We start from the raw sequence: 18,874 nt of genomic DNA, 5'->3' as shown, positions 1-18,874 counted from the left end.
AAGGTGGACCCCAAGCTTGGTGACCTATCCGACTCTGAGGCGGGCTCCGTGGCCCAGAGAGTACTTTCGGAGAACCCTTTATTAAGCAACAGGGTAAATTTGTGAATACATTCACCTCGTTGGATAGAGCCCAGTCTTCCATCAGGAAAGTTTTCCGGGGGACCGGACGAGGCAGGGGCCGCTCGTCCGGCCGTCCTAATCAGGGCAGAGGGCAAGGCTCCGGTAATGGCAACTACCAGGATCAAGCCAGATTCGGAAACTTCTACCCGACCAGAGGTCGCCAAGGGAAAAAAAGAGGCGGTCGGGGCAGTGGAGCCTCCAACTCGTCCGGTGAGTGTTCTCCCTTCTTCCCTTCTAAAAGTAGGGGGCCGTCTGGCGCATTTTTTCCAGGCCTGGACTTCTGTCACGGGGGACGCGTGGGTGTTGCAGACGATCCGAGGGTTCCACATAGAGTTCCACGGGGAACCTTCCCAGTCGGTTCCCCCTCGCCCTCTCTCTTTTTCGGCCGCCGATATGGCACTGGTCGACCTGGAGGTCTCCGCCTTATTGGACAAGCAGGCAATCATCGAGGCGCTGCCTCATTCCAGAGGTTTCCTCAGCAATATTTTCTTGGTCGACAAGGCCGACGGGACGCAGCGTCCAGTTATCCATCTGGGTGAGTTCAAAGCGTGGCTGGTATACCGCCACTTCAAGATGGAGGGCATCCATCTCTTGCGCGATCTCCTCAGGCCCGGCGATTGGATGGCGCGCCTGGACCTCAAGGACGCTTACCTGGCGATTCCGATTTTTCCTCCTCACAGGTGATTTTTGCAGTTCAAGTGGCGGGACACGGTGTACGAGTTCACCAGCCTCCCGTTCGGTCTGTCGTCCGCCCCTTGGTGTTTCACCAAGGTTCTTCGGCCCACGATTGAACGCTTGAGGGCGTACGGCATGCGCATGATCGTCTACCTATACGACATTTTGATTATGGCCCTATGTCCTCGGGTTTTGTCGGCTCATCTTTAAACGGCGGTCGATCTCCTTCAGGGTTTAGGCTTCATTATCAACACAGCAAAATCCGTCCTGGTTCCGGCCCAGCAAGTGGTATTCCTGGGTTTTCGTGATCGACTCAGTGGCATCCACCCTCAGCCTGCCTTCTCGCAAGATGACCAAGATCCGTCACGAGATCAGAAGGTCCCTTGCAAAGTCGCGCCTCTCCCTCCGCCAACTGGCTCGCATAGTCTGTCTTCTCTCAGCCTCCATACAAGCGATTTTTCCGGGCCCGTTGCACTACAGGGCCCTACAACGCCTCAAGGCCCGCCACCTTCGCAGGGGCCTCTCGTATTCCCAGAAAGTCGTCCTTTCGGCCGAGGCCAAGGAGGAACTGCAGTGGTGGCTTTCCAATATGGAAGCCTGGAATGGGCGAGCGATCTTCGGTTCCGCGCCCGATATCGAGTCCGACGCCAGCAGGTCCAGATGGGGCGCACGGTGTGGCGAGTTTGCTACCGGAGGTGTGTGGTCACCACAGGAGCAGCGGCTTCACATTAACTGTCTAGAGCTGTTGGCGGGATCCTTTGCGATCAAGTGCTGGACCAAAGACTCGGTCCGTTCTTGCGTCCTCCTCAAGATGGACAACGTATCTGCGGTGCGTTACATCAACCACCTGGGGGGGACCCGCTCTCGAGCGCTATCCGACCTGGCGGCGAATTTTTGGCAGTATTGCCTCGACCATCACGTTTCCGTCACGGCGGAATATCTCCCAGGCCGCAACAACCAAGTGGCGGATTTCCACTCGCAGCATGTTCAGGCCGTGAGCCTGTGGAAACTGCATCCGGGTGTGTTTGCGGACCTCCAGAGCATCTGGGGCCCGTTTTCAGTGGATCTGTTCGCATCACGCTTGGATTTCCAGCTGCCCCGGTTCTTCAGCTGGCGGACGGATCCTCTGGCGGCGAGCACGGATGCTTTTCTCCAGGATTGGAAAGAGGAGACGGGTTGTGCTTTTGCCATGCTAACGAGAGTTTCAGCGCAGGTGCGTCGCCAGGGGGCAGACATTGTGCTAATATCTCCGATTTGGAGATCTCAAGTTTGGTTTCCAGTTCTTCTGGAACTTTCCTGGGATTTTCCAATCCAACTAACCCGCTTCCCGACTCTTGTCCTCGATCCCGACAGGGTTCCTCACCCGCTCATCGCGCAGGGATCCCTTGCCCTGATGGCCAGGCGGATTACCGGGGACGATGGGCGATTCCGGGCCATTCGGGAACGGCTGAGAAGCTCATGTCTAAGGCTTGGGCCGATAGTAGGGTCAAGCGATACCGATCCACTTGGAGGCGTTGGGTGCATTGGTGTATGCGCCGGAATCTCAATCCCGTGGCGTCAGATGTGACTTAAATCGTAAATTTCTTAGCCTCTTTGGCTGAAGATGGTTTGGCTTATAGAACCATCAATTCCTTTCGCTCTGCCATTTCGGCCGGCCACTCCTTAGTGGACGGCTCCCCGGTGGGTGAGCATCCTTGGGTTTGTCGCCTTCTTCGGGGCATCCGTCTTTCATTACCACTGGAGCCTCGTTATTCCCAGCTGTGGGACGTGAACCAGGTCCTGAACCTTTTCTTGTCTTGGCAACCGAACCGTTTTCTAACACGGAAGGGGCTTTCAGCCAAGCTGGCCATGCTTCTTTGTCATATCTTGTCGACGGGTTTCGGATGTCCGGGCGCTGGATGTCTCAGGAAGGATTTTCTCCCCTTCTGGGGTTACTTTCACTATCCGAAGGCAGACAAAATGCGGTACCACCTCCATTTCCTATGCTGCCTTTCCGGACTCTCCTAAGCTTTGCGTGGTGCCCTGCCTCAAAGCTTACGAAGAAATGTCGGACGAGTTCCGCCCTCCCGGAGAACGACAGTTCCTTATCGCGCTGAGGAAACCGCACAAGGCGGTCTCCTCCCCCACGATGGCCCGTTGGGTACGTTGGGTGATGCAGGAGGCGGGCATTGATCTCCGTGTTTTTGGTGCCCATTCTACCAGAGGGGGCATGGCCTCTAAGGCGTTTACCCTGGGAGCTCGTCTAGAAGACATTCTCAATGCGGCAGATTGGTCTTCGGACTCCACCTTTAAAAGGTTTTATTTCAAACCAGTGCTGGATATGGCACATTTGGTGGTGAGCAAGCTTTAAACAAGCCTAATCCTCGCCTCCGGTCCTGACATAGAATGAAAAATTTCCTAAATAATGGAACGGAAAGTTTCAATTCTATTAAGGACTCGGAGGCGAGTACCCTGAGACTAATACATCATATTTAATATGTTTATGAAATTGAAAACTGGACTTCAGTACGATGTTCCTCAGTAACATGGATAACTTTATCTAACAAGCTCTTCTAAAGTCAACGCGTTACCTTTTCACCCATTTTGAAAGAATCATTCAGGAATGTTTAAGGACTGAAACGAGGACAGGTTGGGACCCATGCGTTTTTTTCCAGGTTTTTCATAATGGCTCGGATCTGGCAACAGAGAGCTGAGCAAAGGGATGCAATACTGTGCAACCCTAAAAGAAAATAAACAGAAGAAACAACAAACGTATATGACATTTTAACATTTATAAAAACAAACATTAGATCTAATAGGTTTAATCCTTGTGTAGGGTGTGCACAGACACAAAACAGTCATGAGCACATTAACACAGATAATAATAACAAGCGCGGTCCTGGAAGCGAAAGAGGATCGCGCGGGAGCATGGGGATCTCTTGTCTTTATAGGGCCATGTGTTTAAACACATGGCCCCATAAAGATAAGAAAGTGCTTCACGACAGCCGTGAAGCAGGCCACCGAGTCCGATCGCAAGTCAAAGGGCAGCAACTAAAAACCCTAATTTCCAATGGCAGGCCACCGTTTAACAAACGGTGACGCCGGCCATTGGGTATGAGGGGCGGGGCTTAAAGCCCTCTTCTGAAAATCCTTCCTACAAAATCTCTCGCGGAGGCGGAGCAGGGCTCAGCCCTGCAACAGATGCGAAACCTAAAAAACAAAGGCTTCAGGTTTGTCACTAGGACAGCCTAAATGTCTGAATTTCCTTTCAACATGTGCATTAATGATCGAATTCCCTTATCTGCAGTACTGATTTTCCCATTCTATTTAACTGGAAAACAGAACGTTAGACTACATTTTCTGTGATGTTTTAAGACTATGATGATTATGCTGGCTTTTCTGAGGAAAAACGCAGCAGAAGTTACACTTTCTGAAATATTATTTATATGTGGATTGTATTCTGGGATTACAGACCAAAACATTCTAGTATTTATGACCATCAATCAAGGTCCTACTGTGCAGAAAAAGCAACTAACTGCACACAGCAATACTAGTCTGAATGTAGAACTAATGCATCTAAAAGGGAAGTGAGACCCATTAAATACTTGAACATCTTTTAGGTCTGTTCTTTGATATTTCCTACTAACATGTTGAAAAGATAAAATCCTCCTTAATATTTTCAAAAGCTTTGAATCCACATTAAATTAAACTATGCTAGAAACGTCATGTATCTATCTGTAGTTTGACAGTCTAAATTAGTGGAATACCAGTAAGCAAATCTGGTGGGCATGTTATAACAGTTGTGAGCAGATTACAGGGGCAAGAGGCAATCACAAAAGACAACCCATAGCCAGGGTTACTTCAAAACACAAAGACATATACATTAAGAGATAGAACTAAGTGTCCTGTATAAACAGTGTGAAATGCAGCAATTGCAAAACAAAAAGTTCTATGCCTCCATATTCTTAACATACATGGAAACACATTTGAAATAAAATAATTCCAATCAATGTGCAGTAAGTGGAACATACTTTTATAGAGCTTCTGTTGTAATAGCCTTTAGCATACATACCTTGAAGAGTGAGTAATCGCAGCCAGACATTAAATTACTAGAAACTTGGATATGATTGTATAAACTATAGAGAAAAAGAAATGTATTAGAAAAGATACATGGTGGAAAACAAAAAAAATACTATTTAAATTAACAGTAACTAGTTCACAGTATTAAACCCAGGTTCAGGATTAAGCAAACTCACCTGTTCTGGTAGATTTTCTCTTAACAGTTTTCCTTACTCCTTCCAGCAATAGTGGAGTACAAACAGGTTGTCTTCTGACATGAATAGGAAAACCATGATTGCCAACCACCATTGCAGTTAGTAAGATGAACAACTTACTTACCTTGGGTAACACTTTATTTGGTGGATACAGTATCTGCCTGTGGATTTCAATTTACTTCATGCACAGCATTCCACAGAAACATTTCTCCATAGCACTCACACGCTGAAGAGGACGGCATAAACCTTCTGGCAAATGACCTCGCCACCGCAGCAGAGGACGTTGGCTTTTGCCAAATCTCAGGGTTGGGCTCTTGTCAAAGCTTCATTAAAGGGTAACAGCAGTTCTGAAGATTAAGCAGTGGAATTAAGCACTTCTGTTAATATGATGGATTTCAATTCTGCAGAAGAGAGAAAACTCCAGCAAATCTGTCGCCTTTGTTATTACAACATGATAGGAAGTGACCTCAAGAGATGCCAAATCTTTAGGAGATAACTCACACTCAGGGCAGGTATCCAGACCACTGGCTTCCTCTAAACCCAGATCCAATTCAATAATCTCTCCTTCAACACACTCATGCTCTTCCAAATATCTTTCTTCCTCCAGCAATCTGTGCCTCCCTAAGTGATCTGATCTTCGGCGTCGCGACAATGTATTTGGTACTGGCGCTGGAGGCTGATCAGAAGGCGGTAGAAGCGGAAAAGTCTGATCCAGACGACGCAGCATCGGTTTGGATTTAGACAGCGCTGGTGAATGTTTGTGCAGCGTTAAAGACTTTCGACCTACCTGTAGTGGCAACAGAGTCAACTGTCTCGGCTCCAGCACAGTTCAGGCCCCCTGAGACATAGGCATAAAAGGCAATTTCAGGTGCATGTTGAAAATTGGCCAAAAAACCTCTGAGAGCATAAAAAAAGTGCAATCAGGTCAGAAGGCGATCCAGATGGAGTCACAGCCCTGGAAAAACGCTAACCGTAGCATGCAGAAAGGCGGAAGGATCGGATCCAGGAACGCCGGATACTCTTGCTCTTGATTCGGGAGCACTGGAGCCAGATGTGGCAGAGGGTCCACTGGATTCCGTCAGAGCCATTGACCTCAAAGCCGGAGAAGCGGTCGGAGATACCTTCGATCTTTCTTTCAAAGCCTTCGGATCCGGGGATGCAGACATTGGTGAACCACCTTTAGAATAAAGATATCAAGACTCATGATGCCACAGCCCACTTTGTTGTTGTCCTATGCACCTTTTTCTGAACCCCTTTGTACACCGTTGGTTTGAAAAGCACAGAACAAAACAACCCCATTCTGTTCCCAGCCACCACCTCACACTATAATGCATGTGTTAATTTCCTGCTGCACTGAGCTCAAAAGTATAACTGCAGCAGAGAAAGGGTGGCTGAGACATAATGGGGTCTCTCCCTTCGGCCTCTAAACACAGGCAGTATAGTCCTGCCGTCGAGCGAGCACCACCCCAGAAGTAGGGGGCCACGGAGCCCTGATACACGGGACTCGTTGTGGAGCGCAGACTTTGGATTGATGCAGCAGTGCACTCCGGGGCTCATCCTGAGCTTGAAATGTCGCAGTGAATATATGGGGGACATCCATCTGTGGACATATCATGGACTGCAGACTCCAGCATGCAACGTGAGTCTCATTCAGAGCGGTCCAATCAGGACCCGCGATAGAGCAGAAAAGGACTCTGCAGCCCGCAATGCCCGCCTTTGACCGCAGCTGCCTTTGATAAAGAGTTATTCTCGAAACGCGTCAGGCGGCGGTCAGCTGTTTGTAAACTACTGGATTGTACTCTCTCACCATTAAAAGCTTTTATTGGGGGAAAGCAGTCTGTGCCTCGAGTGCTGCTCACTTTTTGGACACCCCACGGAGCGTGAATTTACAGACGGCCATCCTGCCGTCGAGCGAGCACCACCCCAGAAGTAGGGGGCCACGGAGCCCTGATACACGGGACTCGTTGTGGAGCGCAGACTTTGGATTGATGCAGCAGTGCACTCCGGGGCTCATCCTGAGCTTGAAATGTCGCAGTGAATATATGGGGGACATCCATCTGTGGACATATCATGGACTGCAGACTCCAGCATGCAACGTGAGTCTCATTCAGAGCGGTCCAATCAGGACCCACGATAGAGCAGAAAAGGACTCTGCAGCCCGCAATGCCCGCCTTTGACCGCAGCTGCCTTTGATAAAGAGTTATTCTCGAAACGCGTCAGGCGGCGGTCAGCTGTTTGTAAACTACTGGATTGTACTCTCTCACCATTAAAAGCTTTTATTGGGGGAAAGCAGTCTGTGCCTCGAGTGCTGCTCACTTTTTGGTCACCCCACGGAGCGAGAATTTACAGACGGCCGTCCTGCCGTCGAGCGAGCACCACCCCAGAAGTAGGGGGCCACGGAGCCCTGATACACGGGACTCGTTGTGGAGCGCAGACTTTGGATTGATGCAGCAGTGCACTCCGGGGCTCATCCTGAGCTTGAAATGTCGCAGTGAATATATGGGGGACATCCATCTGTGGACATATCATGGACTGCAGACTCCAGCATGCAACGTGAGTCTCATTCAGAGCGGTCCAATCAGGACCCACGATAGAGCAGAAAAGGACTCTGCAGCCCGCAATGCCCGCCTTTGACCGCAGCTGCCTTTGATAAAGAGTTATTCTCGAAACGCGTCAGGCGGCGGTCAGCTGTTTGTAAACTACTGGATTGTACTCTCTCACCATTAAAAGCTTTTATTGGGGGAAAGCAGTCTGTGCCTCGAGTGCTGCTCACTTTTTGGACACCCCACGGAGCGTGAATATATATATATATATATATATTCACTGAAAAAACCATAGGTTTCACACAAGTTATAGTTAGCTGTACATTTCACTCGTAAAAAACCAATGAAATTCCACGTTATAGTTAGTGCAGGCAACTATAACTCACGCGACCGCAATCCTCTGCTGATGCTAATACTGTATTTAGACACTTATTTGCCCATGTCTTCTTCCATAAATTTTTAGCTATACATATATTACAAATATTTTTTTTTTCAAAAAGACACATATGTCATTAGCAGAGGATTGCGGTCGCGTGAGTTATAGTTGCCTGCACTAACTACAACGTGGAATTTCATTGGTTTTTTACTAGTGAAATGTACAGCTAACTATAACTTGTGTGAAACCTATGGTTTTTTCAGTGAATTTGCAAGGTTTTTTAAATGCTAATTCCTAACTATAACGTGTGTGAAACCTATGGTTTTTTCAGTGAATTTGTACGTTTTTTTAAATGCTAAGTTACTTTACGCCGCTCGTGGCGTGCGCGCCCACTTTACGCAGTTCGTTCCGTGCGCGCACGGTGAGCACGCGGTGCGCTTTGCGCACCGCGCGCCCACTTTACGCAGTTAGTGCCGTGCACGCACGGTGGGCACGCGGTGCGCTACGCGCACCGACGTTACGCTAAATGGGCCATGTACGCACGATGCGCTTCGCGCACCGTCTGCACACGGAGGCCGTATTAGGCACATCGTTGTTAATGGTTAACTACAGATTGTCTTTTTGTATGATATGCCATGCCCAAAAGTTGCACACGGGGTGAGGAAAACGTGGATATTTTTTTTTTTTTTTTACCGTACGCGTACGGTAAACGTAATCGGCAATTTTTCGAAAATAAATTTTTTTACATTTGTTGCCTTTTGGGTTCTTTGGGGACACCATAACAATGACTGGGTGGTTGGGAGCTGTCTATCAAGCCGCTTTTACAGTTTTCGGACTTTGTTTTTCCTCCACTCCCCTCAGAGTGCGAGAGAGAAAATGTCGGCCGACACTTCCTGGTTTCGACCGATTCGAATGTTTACTAAGATTTAACAGCCAATCAGAATCGCGCTCGCGCACGTCACCGTACGCGTACGATAAGCTTACCGTAAGCGCACGGTAAGCGCACCGTAAGCTGGCTCAGATATATATATTGATTTAAATGCTATTTTCTCAGGAACTACTGAACAGATTTACACCAGACCTACAAAAGGCACTTCCTTGACCTGAGGACTACCTCTCTGCCAAATTTCAAGTAACTCTGTTCAGCCGTTCGGGCTGTAGCTGTGTCTAAAGGTCCTATGGAAAAATGCATGGGAAAAACGCGTTTTGGGACCCCCTTTTTTCTCAGCCCCCGCTTGACGAATCCCCCCGAGACTTTCAGGGTAGGAGCGGAGCGTAGCGCCCCACCTATTTTGAAAATTTCGCGAGGATTCGTCGACCGGCGCCAAAGTTATTCCAAATAGAATGTTGCGGATTTCCTATGGAAACGTGGTCCTAACTATAACTATCTACTGGCGACCGCCAGTAGATTATATATATATATATACATACATAAATATAAATATAATGGTAGAGGCAGACAATTGGTCTGATACTGAAAACAGACCAGACTGAAGTTGGTTCTTAGAACACCCATAGCAATAAGTATGTTTTTTTTTTATCACATTGTCAGCAGAGTGACGAGACATTGGTCCTGAAGAATGCCACGAACCTCTGGTCATCTGGGCAGAAACATGTTGACCTAGTCAGATAGGAAACATCCTTACCCCTATTGTTCACACTGTCTTTTAATCCTATCCACAGGGGATATCCATTAAAACTTTTTTTCCCCATATGAGATGGTTTTAATTCACTTTTGATATTTTTGCACTCTGCCCCTCTCTCACATAAAACATTGGAGTGAAAAACACCTCACGCTCCTCTCCTGAGGGAGAGTTGTCGCCCACACTGTGCACCTTGCGGGCACTGTGTGCAAGAGGGAACACAATGATGAAGCATGTCACCCAAAGGGTGAGTGAGGGTTCTCGTCTTTTAAAAAGCAAATGCCCCCTTTTTAGTTCTGTTTGCGCACATTCTAGTTAAGACACCATCTGGTTACCTTTTGTGTGTATTATATAGTGGAGTGGTACCGTGGATGGTAACAATTCCTCCTATAGAGATCTTGCTGTGAGATAACATAATGGGATCGGCCATCAAGCTGGAAAAGTTGATTAGATACACCGTAGGAAGGGTTCACTGTATTGCGAGGGATGGACAAGCCATAATACAATCACACCAACTACTGCTAGTGTCTCATAAGAGTCAAGATTCACCACAGAGGCAAGAGTGGCTGAAAGAATAAAGGGTGGAAACGGGTTCATGGTGCGTTCAGAGTAGTAGGAGAAAGGAAACAGCTGTTTGAAAAAGAAAGGGAGAATTTAGGACTGTAGGTATGAAACAAAAAAGCAGTGCGGAGAGGACAGCACAAAAACAACATCATAGAAACTGGGCTCACACCAATTTAGTGGTGTGTGGGGGAGTGATGTAGAGAACATGGGAGATGTGTTTAAGCTAATGAGGCTTTTAACTACTGCACTGTTCTTGAAGCATGAAACTCATTCAGTGTCTGTTAGACCTGTCAGCCCTTTGGGTGGTCCCTCCTCATCATTATTTATTTTGTCCCACTTTTGCCTCAAACCCTGTTTGAATTTTTCCTTTTTGGGAACCACCAGATTTTTTTTAGTGTTGCTGCAGATTCAGGGAGCCATTTTATCTACCCCTGGAACTTCTGTCTGAGGGCCTGGAGCACAAAATGGTGGCCACCTGTGACATCACCAGCATCCACTGGTACCTACCAGCACCTTCCAGAACATTCCAGAACCCTGCGACAGTTGGAGGCGGTTTAGAATGTTGGGAAGCTAAGACAGAGAGTTGGCAGTTGGAGCTGGCAGTTGGCACCTGACTGGTGAAGAGTGAGCAGCAGAAACAGGAAGGAGTGAGGCAGCAGGGGTGGAAACTTGTGCCTGGAGTGGGGTCCATAAACCCACCCTTGATACTAGTCCCTACTGACTGAGCCCAGCCTGGAGCCCTGTGTGGGAAGAAGCAAGAAAAACCATCCTAAGGACCTGGACAGCAGGAACAGGCCTTAGAAACAGAGAACAGCAAGATCCTGACCTGGAAACTGGTTTCCCTGGAGTCCGACGTCGAGTAGCCTGAGACCTGGAGCCCGAGGTGGAGAAGCGGCGCCGACTGGAAAGCAGACGTCATACCCGGAGCCGCCAGAGGTCGAGAGAGGGCGCCGTCAGAGGTCGTGGAGAGTACCAGAGGTCGAGGAGGAAGTCACCCGAGGTCGAGTGAGCGGCGTCATCGGAGGAGTGAAGTCCGCCGTCTGGAGTCGTCGGAGACCGAGGTGAAGCGTGCCGGAGGTCGGGAGTGGAGATCGCACTCCGGAGTCGCCGGAAACCTGAGGAGAGGAGCACCGGAGGTCGGGAGTGGAGATCGCACTCCGGAGCCGCCGGAAGTCGACATCGAGCCAAGGCCGGCCGACGTCATCGAATCCGAGGTCGCCATCGGACCGGAGCCGCCCGACGTCGACACCGAGCCAAGACTGCCCGACGTCATCGAATCGGAGGTCGAGATCGAACCGAGGCCGCCGACATCGAAACCGGAACCGCCTACCGGCGTCGTCAAGAACTGACATTGCGCCGAGGCCGCCGACATCGAATCGGAACCGCCTCACGGCGTCGACACGACTCCAGCGGCGTCGGAGCATCAGAAAAAGGGCAGTAAGTGGAGTAGAGGGCGCCTAAGGCCCTGTGGAGACCTGAGAGACTGCTCTAAGGGGCTAGGGAGGTGCTGGAACCAACCTGACTGTGCCAGGGGGTGAGCTGAGACTAATTTAGAGGGGTTGTGTGGAGTGAGAGAGCCAGGTCTCTGGTATTCCCCCCTTGATCTACCCCAGTTTAGGCCTCAGCCTTGTCCAAGCCAGGGAGTAGACACCCTCAAGCCTTCCACATCCCCACAAGCTGTGCCTGGGCCAAATCAGCCCTTAGGAATTCAAATGTGATCTGATTCTATGAGTGTCACGGTCAGCTTTTAATTATTTATTAGGGGCACTGTATTTATTGTATTTAACCTATTTATTGCTTCACTGTATTTATTGGTCCACAGTATTTATTGATGCACAATATTTATTGGTTTACAGTATTTATTGCCTCAGAATATTTAATTGCCTGTATGTATTGCACTTATATTTATGCCTTCCTTATTTATGATCACCCCTATTTATTGAATCATTAAGACAGTATTTATTTGACCTGCACTATTTAAAAAGTTTGTATATTGTGATTGTGTTATTATTTATCTAATCAGCAACTAAGAGAAAAAGAAGATAAAGAAAGATATTTTCATAATTTTTACGGTGTAGAGTCGTTTTTGGAACGGATGCACGCATGGTTATTGTATGGGTATGTCGTATGCTTAGCACGGTGCCTGATTCCTGACCACTCGAGCCAAGCTACCACTGTATGTCCTGGAAAGACCCCGTTACCACCAACCTCTTCCGGTGTGGGAGTGGAGTATTTCCAACAGTGTCTTAATTTAAATTAGGCCCAAATTGGTTCGTCATTGAGGTTTTGATGTTCTCGTGGGCTAATTCTGTATTTTTTGGTTTCAAATGGGAACCCTGCATTTCTGACAGGCGGGTTTTAACCCATAGTAATTGTTGAAACCAAAAATCCTTATGTACGACATTTACGACTGATAAAGGCGAATGTGCTCCATTGCTGTTCAGCTCTTTTAGATTTGAAAGCTTTGGTCTAATTCATGTCCAACACTGCCTCAACAAACTTTTTCTTGACAGGATGGGGCACGGATTTCTTTATGATCACTGAGCGCATAGTGTGAACATCATTTTCATTATCTGGATCGACACTGCTAAGTAATTGTTTGACAAAGCCTGCTGTTACCAGTCAGTAGTCTATGTAATGGCACATGTGCCTTTGCAAGTGCACAGCCACCGCAATAAGATATTTTCAAGTAAGTAGGAAGCTGGCTCTGTATATACTATACCAAAGGAAGGAATAGTGTGAGTCCAGTGGGTCCAAAAAGGCTTACAGAGGTTAAAGTAGATAATACCTTATTCTCTTTCTGTGATAGTGTGGGCGAGCAGTTGGGCTAACTTCTATAAAAAAAAATTTAAAAAAACGAATCTCCTGTGGACCTGTTCAGAAGAAAATCAAATTTAAAGACCAAGTGCTCAACCTGTGTGTAGGAAGCTGGCTCTGTGTATACTGTACCAAAGTAAGGTATAGTGTGCAAAGAGTCCAGTGGATCCCCAAAGGTAGACAGAGGTAAAAGTGGATAATGCCTTACTCTCTATTTGTGGTAGTGCAGTAAGGCTTTATCAGAGGGTAGTGTTAAGCATTTATTGTATACACTCAGGAAAGAAATGATTTCACACACTGGAAGACTTAACTCTGAAGAATTGTTTTGTATAAAAATACTTCTTTGTTGTATTTTATTTTGAGAACCAAGCCAAATTTGGTGCAGGTAAGTAAAAATAGAACGTTTCTGATAATACAGTTGAATGCAAATGAGTGTAGATACAAGTAGGTCAAATTTTCAGAAAGAGTTGAAATTACTTCAGTTACTATGCAATTACTTTTTCTACTCAAGTGTGATATGCATAGATATCACACTGGGCCATTTCCTAAATTAAAGGTAAACAAGTCAGTTTTTTGTAAACACAATTTAAGTTCTCATACAATTTCCAACTCGACACAGTCCACAGTTAAAAGGTAAGTACTTGGTTGTGGGGTTTCTAGGGTTAGAACTAGGTTTCCTCCAGGGTCAAGGATGCACTCATAGAACACCCTCAGCAGCACTAGGGCGGCCGGGTGCAAAGTGCTGAGGCTCAATGTTACCCAATTGGGGATAGGAGGCCTCCTGTTGGTGGGTGCTCATGGGCATGCCACTTTGATGTGGGATTTAGCTCAGGGCAAAGGGGGATCAAAGTTAGCAAACAAGGGGCACCCACAACGGCACAAGCGAGGACAGGTGCAGGATCGACATCGGGAGCCCTGTTGGTTTCAATGAGGAAGCTCCGGTCACAGTAAACATTGCAGGCTCGGACACAAAGATGTTCTGGAGTCGACAACCGGTTGGAGACGTAAGTTGGTATGTTGTGGGATACCAGGACACCGTCGGTTGGGCCACCAAAGGCTGTGGGGAATCGGGTGCAGGGGTGTCTTTTGGAGTCTGGGTTTCCTTAACAGCCCCAGGCGCGGTCGAGGGAACCTCCAGATAGGGGCTGCAGGTGTCCTCTGGAGACTTGAGGTAGGTCTGGGATCACCAGATACCAGGTCAGGATCGCCAGGGAGACATCCTCGTGGTGTTGGGCCACACAAACTCGGGCTGTGGGCGTCGGGTGCAGAGTGGTGCAGACTTGGCCATAGCCAGAGTCTGTTGGTGAGCAAATCTGGTGCTCACAGGAGACAAAGTCTTGTTGGGGAAGGCAGGGTAGGTCCTCCGGGTTCTGGGAGGCTGCTCGCTGCAAGACACACCGGGATTCGACTGGAGCAGGTCGAGGTCATAACAGGCCGGAACGGGCTGGGGCCAAGTTAGTTGCTGTCCTCCTCTTTTTCCTTCAGGACGACTCTTCGGCATTTCTTTCTTCTTGTCGGACAGGCCGGCACGGGCTGCAGCCAAGTTAGTTGCTGGCCTCCTCTTCTTCCTGCAGGACAACTCTTTGGCCCTTCTTTTTTCTTGCTGGAGGGGGTAAGTTCCGGAATTGCCCCTAAATACTAAATTAAGGGGCGTATCAGATAGTTACAGGTTGGGACCAATGGGTCCCTTCCTTGGGGTGGGTACACCCCTTATTATGCCACCCTCCAGTGGGAAGAGGGCATAAGGTGGAGGAAGTGGAGGAGGTGGAAGTGGTGGAGGTGGAGGAGGAGGAGGAGGAGGTGGTGGTGGTGGTAGTGGTGGTGGTGGAGCAGGTGGAGGTAGATAAAGGAGAAGTCGTCGTCGTCGTCGTCGTCTCTCTCTCTGGGTTTGTAAGGGTGGCACAATATGTGCAGCAGCCCTTAGAGGCCTTCCTTAATCACTGGGCCCTTGGTACCCATGGTACCTTTATCAAAGGAACTTGCATGCGGCCAGAGAGTTGCCAAGTGAGTGTGTAACAGTATAGTTTAAGGGAAAGAACATAGGCCCTGGTTATCTGGTTGGCAGGAACCCAAGGCACACAGAGTCAAAAGAGCATCAGGCAAAAAGTAGTTAGCAAGCATGCAAATAGGGGCACTTTCCTACACCGCTTGCCAGCAAAAAGGATTCAAATATGGTAGAGGGATGGAAAGCTCACTCTAGAGACGCCAGTATGGGGTACTAGGAGATCTGAATGGACTTTAAGGATACAGGAAATGGGACCTATTAGCCATTTCAAAGTTGAAGGATGCATGGGGAGCACAGGGTTGTTTACTATTTGAGGAGCTACAAAGACAGTTGGATCTAACAGACAGTCTGGAATATAAATGCCTTCAGGCCAAGCTTGCACTAATTCAATTTAAAAATGCACTTTAGGAAGTTCAAGAGCCACCACCACTGTAATACAGGGTGTTGGTACCCGGACCTTCATAGGCATGTTGCAGTTCTCTCACGCAAAACACTCAAACTGCCTGGAGCCAGTTTGTGCCCAGCAAAAACAAATGAGAGCAGGGTTGCTGACTTTGGAGGGAAACAACTTGAGGAGTCATGTATATGTCCAGAGGTGGCAATTAGAGCGGGTTTCGTTTCAAGTGCAACTGAAGATACTAACACCAAGCATACTATACCAGAACCCGATGGCTAAAAATGGGCAGAGCGGCAGATGATCGATTTCTAAGAGGGGTGTGGTCAGGCTGGTAAACTACTTCACACAATGTGAGGCTGTCTACGACTCCAAAGATTTTGGCCCGGATTTGGTCCGCAAACCACAAGGTGACTGGAGAGAAAACTGACCTACATGCTCACTTAGCACTATTGGGGATATGGAGAGAATTTATGTCAGCGAAACATACACAGCTGTTCTATAACAACTAACTGTGTGAAGAAGAGATACTGAAAGACTTTGTAAAGTCTGTCTCCCCCGCCTCCCTCGACACTAGAACCAAGGTCATTAATATGAACTGGTAAAGTCAACCCGAATAATCTATATATGTAGCATGGAGGTGCCCAAAGAAATTCGAACAAATATGGTGCCCACAGAGAAAGTTTTGTTATAACAGGTGAATGGTCCCAATTTGTGACTGGGTGCTGGCTATGAATAGATGGCGAGCCCTACTACGAAATGACTGGTGGTGAGGTGAAGAAGAAAATGGGAAAGTTGGTGTATGTGTTTTTGTAATTAAGTTCACAGAACGGGAGTTTAAAAGCCACTGTGAGGTGGCAAGTACAAATGATAACATGTGAAGGATGATGTTCCAGTCTTTTTTTTTATTATTGGAAATCAGGCATGTTTATATAAACATCATATACAGATAGTACATTATTACATTGATTTACCGACAACATCAATGGCCACAATTACGTATTGCAAATTTGAAATTCAAATATCCAAAGATTACCCATTTACAGCTTTTTACATATTGACATTACCTTACTGCTTACACTCAGCAGTGGTACGTGCCTATCTTAATAGCAGACATTGCTAGAATACATAATACTTTTTAGCAAATATCTATATTTAACCAATTCCTTACCTGGGGTGTTTTCCCATCCAGGTTATTAAAGGTTTCCAGATACTCAAAGCCTTTTCTCCTCATCTTTGCACCTTTACATTTGTATAAAGAGATTTCCTGACGGCCAATATATACTGGCCTATGTAGCCATTGATAAAATGTAGGGGGATCTCGGTCTTTCCATACTGTGGTAATCATCAAGCGTGCGACAGCTAATGTTAAAAACACACACAAAATCCCTCTGTGGTACGTCTAACTGTGCCCGATTGTCATACCCCAATAACATCATAGTTGAAGTAATTGCAATCTTTTTATTCATGGATTGAAACCAAAAAGTCTATCTCGTTTTTTTAACATATCCAGCTTTCCACAAGAATAAAGCACATGTATGCTGTCTGCGGTACCCGTGAGATATCTCGGACATTCGTCCGTCTGTCTCCTTCCCCACCCAAAAAGTTTAGCTGGTGTATAATAAAGATTATAAACAGTTTTATATTGTTGAGCCTTAAGGTTGGCTGGCATAAAAACTTTACCCCCAATGTCCAACACCATATCGATATCCACCTCCCCATCATCGAGCTTATCCATCCATTACGATTCTATTTTATCTATATCATCTGGGACATTCTTTAACAGTTCTTGATAAAAGTCCTTAATTTCCTTATTTGAACTGCTCCTAATCCGCAGAATTGGTATCGGTTCCAAGTTGACAAGGTCCTTAGAAGCTCCTCTTAAACAATTCTGTATTTGCAGATCTATAAAACAAGAATCACCTTGTAGACCTAACCTTTGAGCTAATTCTACAAACCCAACCATTTCCTGATTGGGAAATAAATCTGCCACTGAGACAATCCCCGCCTGCTCCCATTTTTTAGCCATAGCATCGTATACTATGGGTGGCAAAAAATCTGATTGCCACAGTGAGGAATACTTATTATATCTATTAATTTTACAGACTTTCTCCATCCTTTTCCACACATTCAGCGCAATCTCAATGCACTTGTAGCCTACCTTATTATAATACTTTAGATCCCTCGGTCTTTGAAAGAATCCTACTGCAGCTTCCCCTATAGCCAGCTGATAGATAGAAGGTAGCAGCGGGCTACCCTCTCTTCCAAAATCAAAAAAACAGAAGATATCTAACTGTGGTAAAATGGTAGCCCAATAGTATATCTGTAGATTGGGGGCATCCCTCCCCCCTCGCTCCTTTGGCAGGGTCAAGAATTTATATGCTAGACGAATCTTCTGGTAACCCCAGATACATTTAGAAAGCATACTATCAATTTTATGTATCTTACTAACCGGTAATGCGAGAGGTATAGCACGAAATAGATACAGCACCTTTGGGAATATCTTCTTTTTGATTACGTTGACCCTACCAATTATTGTAAGATGCAAACGATTGAATATGCTACTTACCAGTATGCATCTGTTCTTGGCATGTAGGGCTGCTGACATTCATATCTGTGCATAGATCGCCGCCTAGTGTTGGGTCCGGATGTTTGCACGTTGTTGTCCTGGAAGAGTCTTCGAAGTATCCTGGGATAGGTGACTCCTCCCCTGGACTACGGTGCGCATGGGCATCCTCTCCATCCTCAGATTGTTTTTCGCCATTGTGGCAGTGATGGAGTAGATACAGAAAGTGATGACCATGCTTACAGTAATTCTGAGAGCTGCAGCTGCTACAGGCGCCGGGGAGGAGGGAGGGCGATATGAATGTCAGCAGCCCTACATGCCAAGAACAGATGCATACTGGTAAGTAGCATATTCAGTTCGAGGCATGTGGGCTGCTGAATTCATATCTGTGCATAGAATACATAGCAGTACCTCCTATTAGCGGCGGCTACCAGTGCCAGCTGCAGCGGTCTGAAAAAGAGTTTTGAGAACAGCCTGTCCTACAGCTGCCTGCTGTTTTGATTGCACATCTACACAATAGTGTTTGGTAAATGTGTGTGTAGTGGACCAGGTGGCTGCTCTACATATATCATGCAAAGGGATGTTTCCCAGGAAAGCCATGGAGGCCCCTAACTTACGTGTTGAGTGGGCTCGTGGGGGAATCGTTAATGTGCGTTTAGCCTTTTGATAGCAAATTTGAATACATTTAATGATCCATCTGGCTATACCTGCTTTGGAGATAGCGTTACCTTTGTGGTGTGGGGCAAAGGCAACGAAAAGTTGTTTAGTCTTCCAAAAGATCTTAGTCCCGTCGATATAGTACATGAGGGCTCTCTTCACATCTAGTGTATGGAGTGCTCTTTCTGCGACAGTTTGTGGGTTTTGAAAGAAAACAGGCAGTTCAATAGTTTGATTCATGTGGAACTGCGATATCACCTT

The 18,874-nt window shown here is 47.0% G+C and overlaps 1 protein-coding gene across 3 annotated transcripts in view; it reads right to left on the bottom strand.

The window, feature by feature from the left end:
• The window catches only part of EIF4E (eukaryotic translation initiation factor 4E), a 343,174-nt gene that overhangs the window by 164,116 nt on the left and 160,184 nt on the right, over positions 1-18,874 (bottom strand). For all 3 annotated transcript variants that reach the window (XM_085641164.1, XM_085641165.1, XM_085641166.1), the window contains exon 4: positions 4,847-4,910. In XM_085641164.1, coding sequence (XP_085497290.1) covers positions 4,847-4,910 — 64 coding nt within the window. The remainder of the gene's footprint in view (positions 1-4,846; positions 4,911-18,874) is intronic.

Source organism: Triturus cristatus, chromosome 2_2, assembly GCF_964204655.1.
Source record: "Triturus cristatus chromosome 2_2, aTriCri1.1, whole genome shotgun sequence".
NCBI lineage: Eukaryota > Metazoa > Chordata > Amphibia > Caudata > Salamandridae > Triturus > Triturus cristatus.
This window is presented reverse-complemented; position numbering and strand designations above follow the sequence as displayed.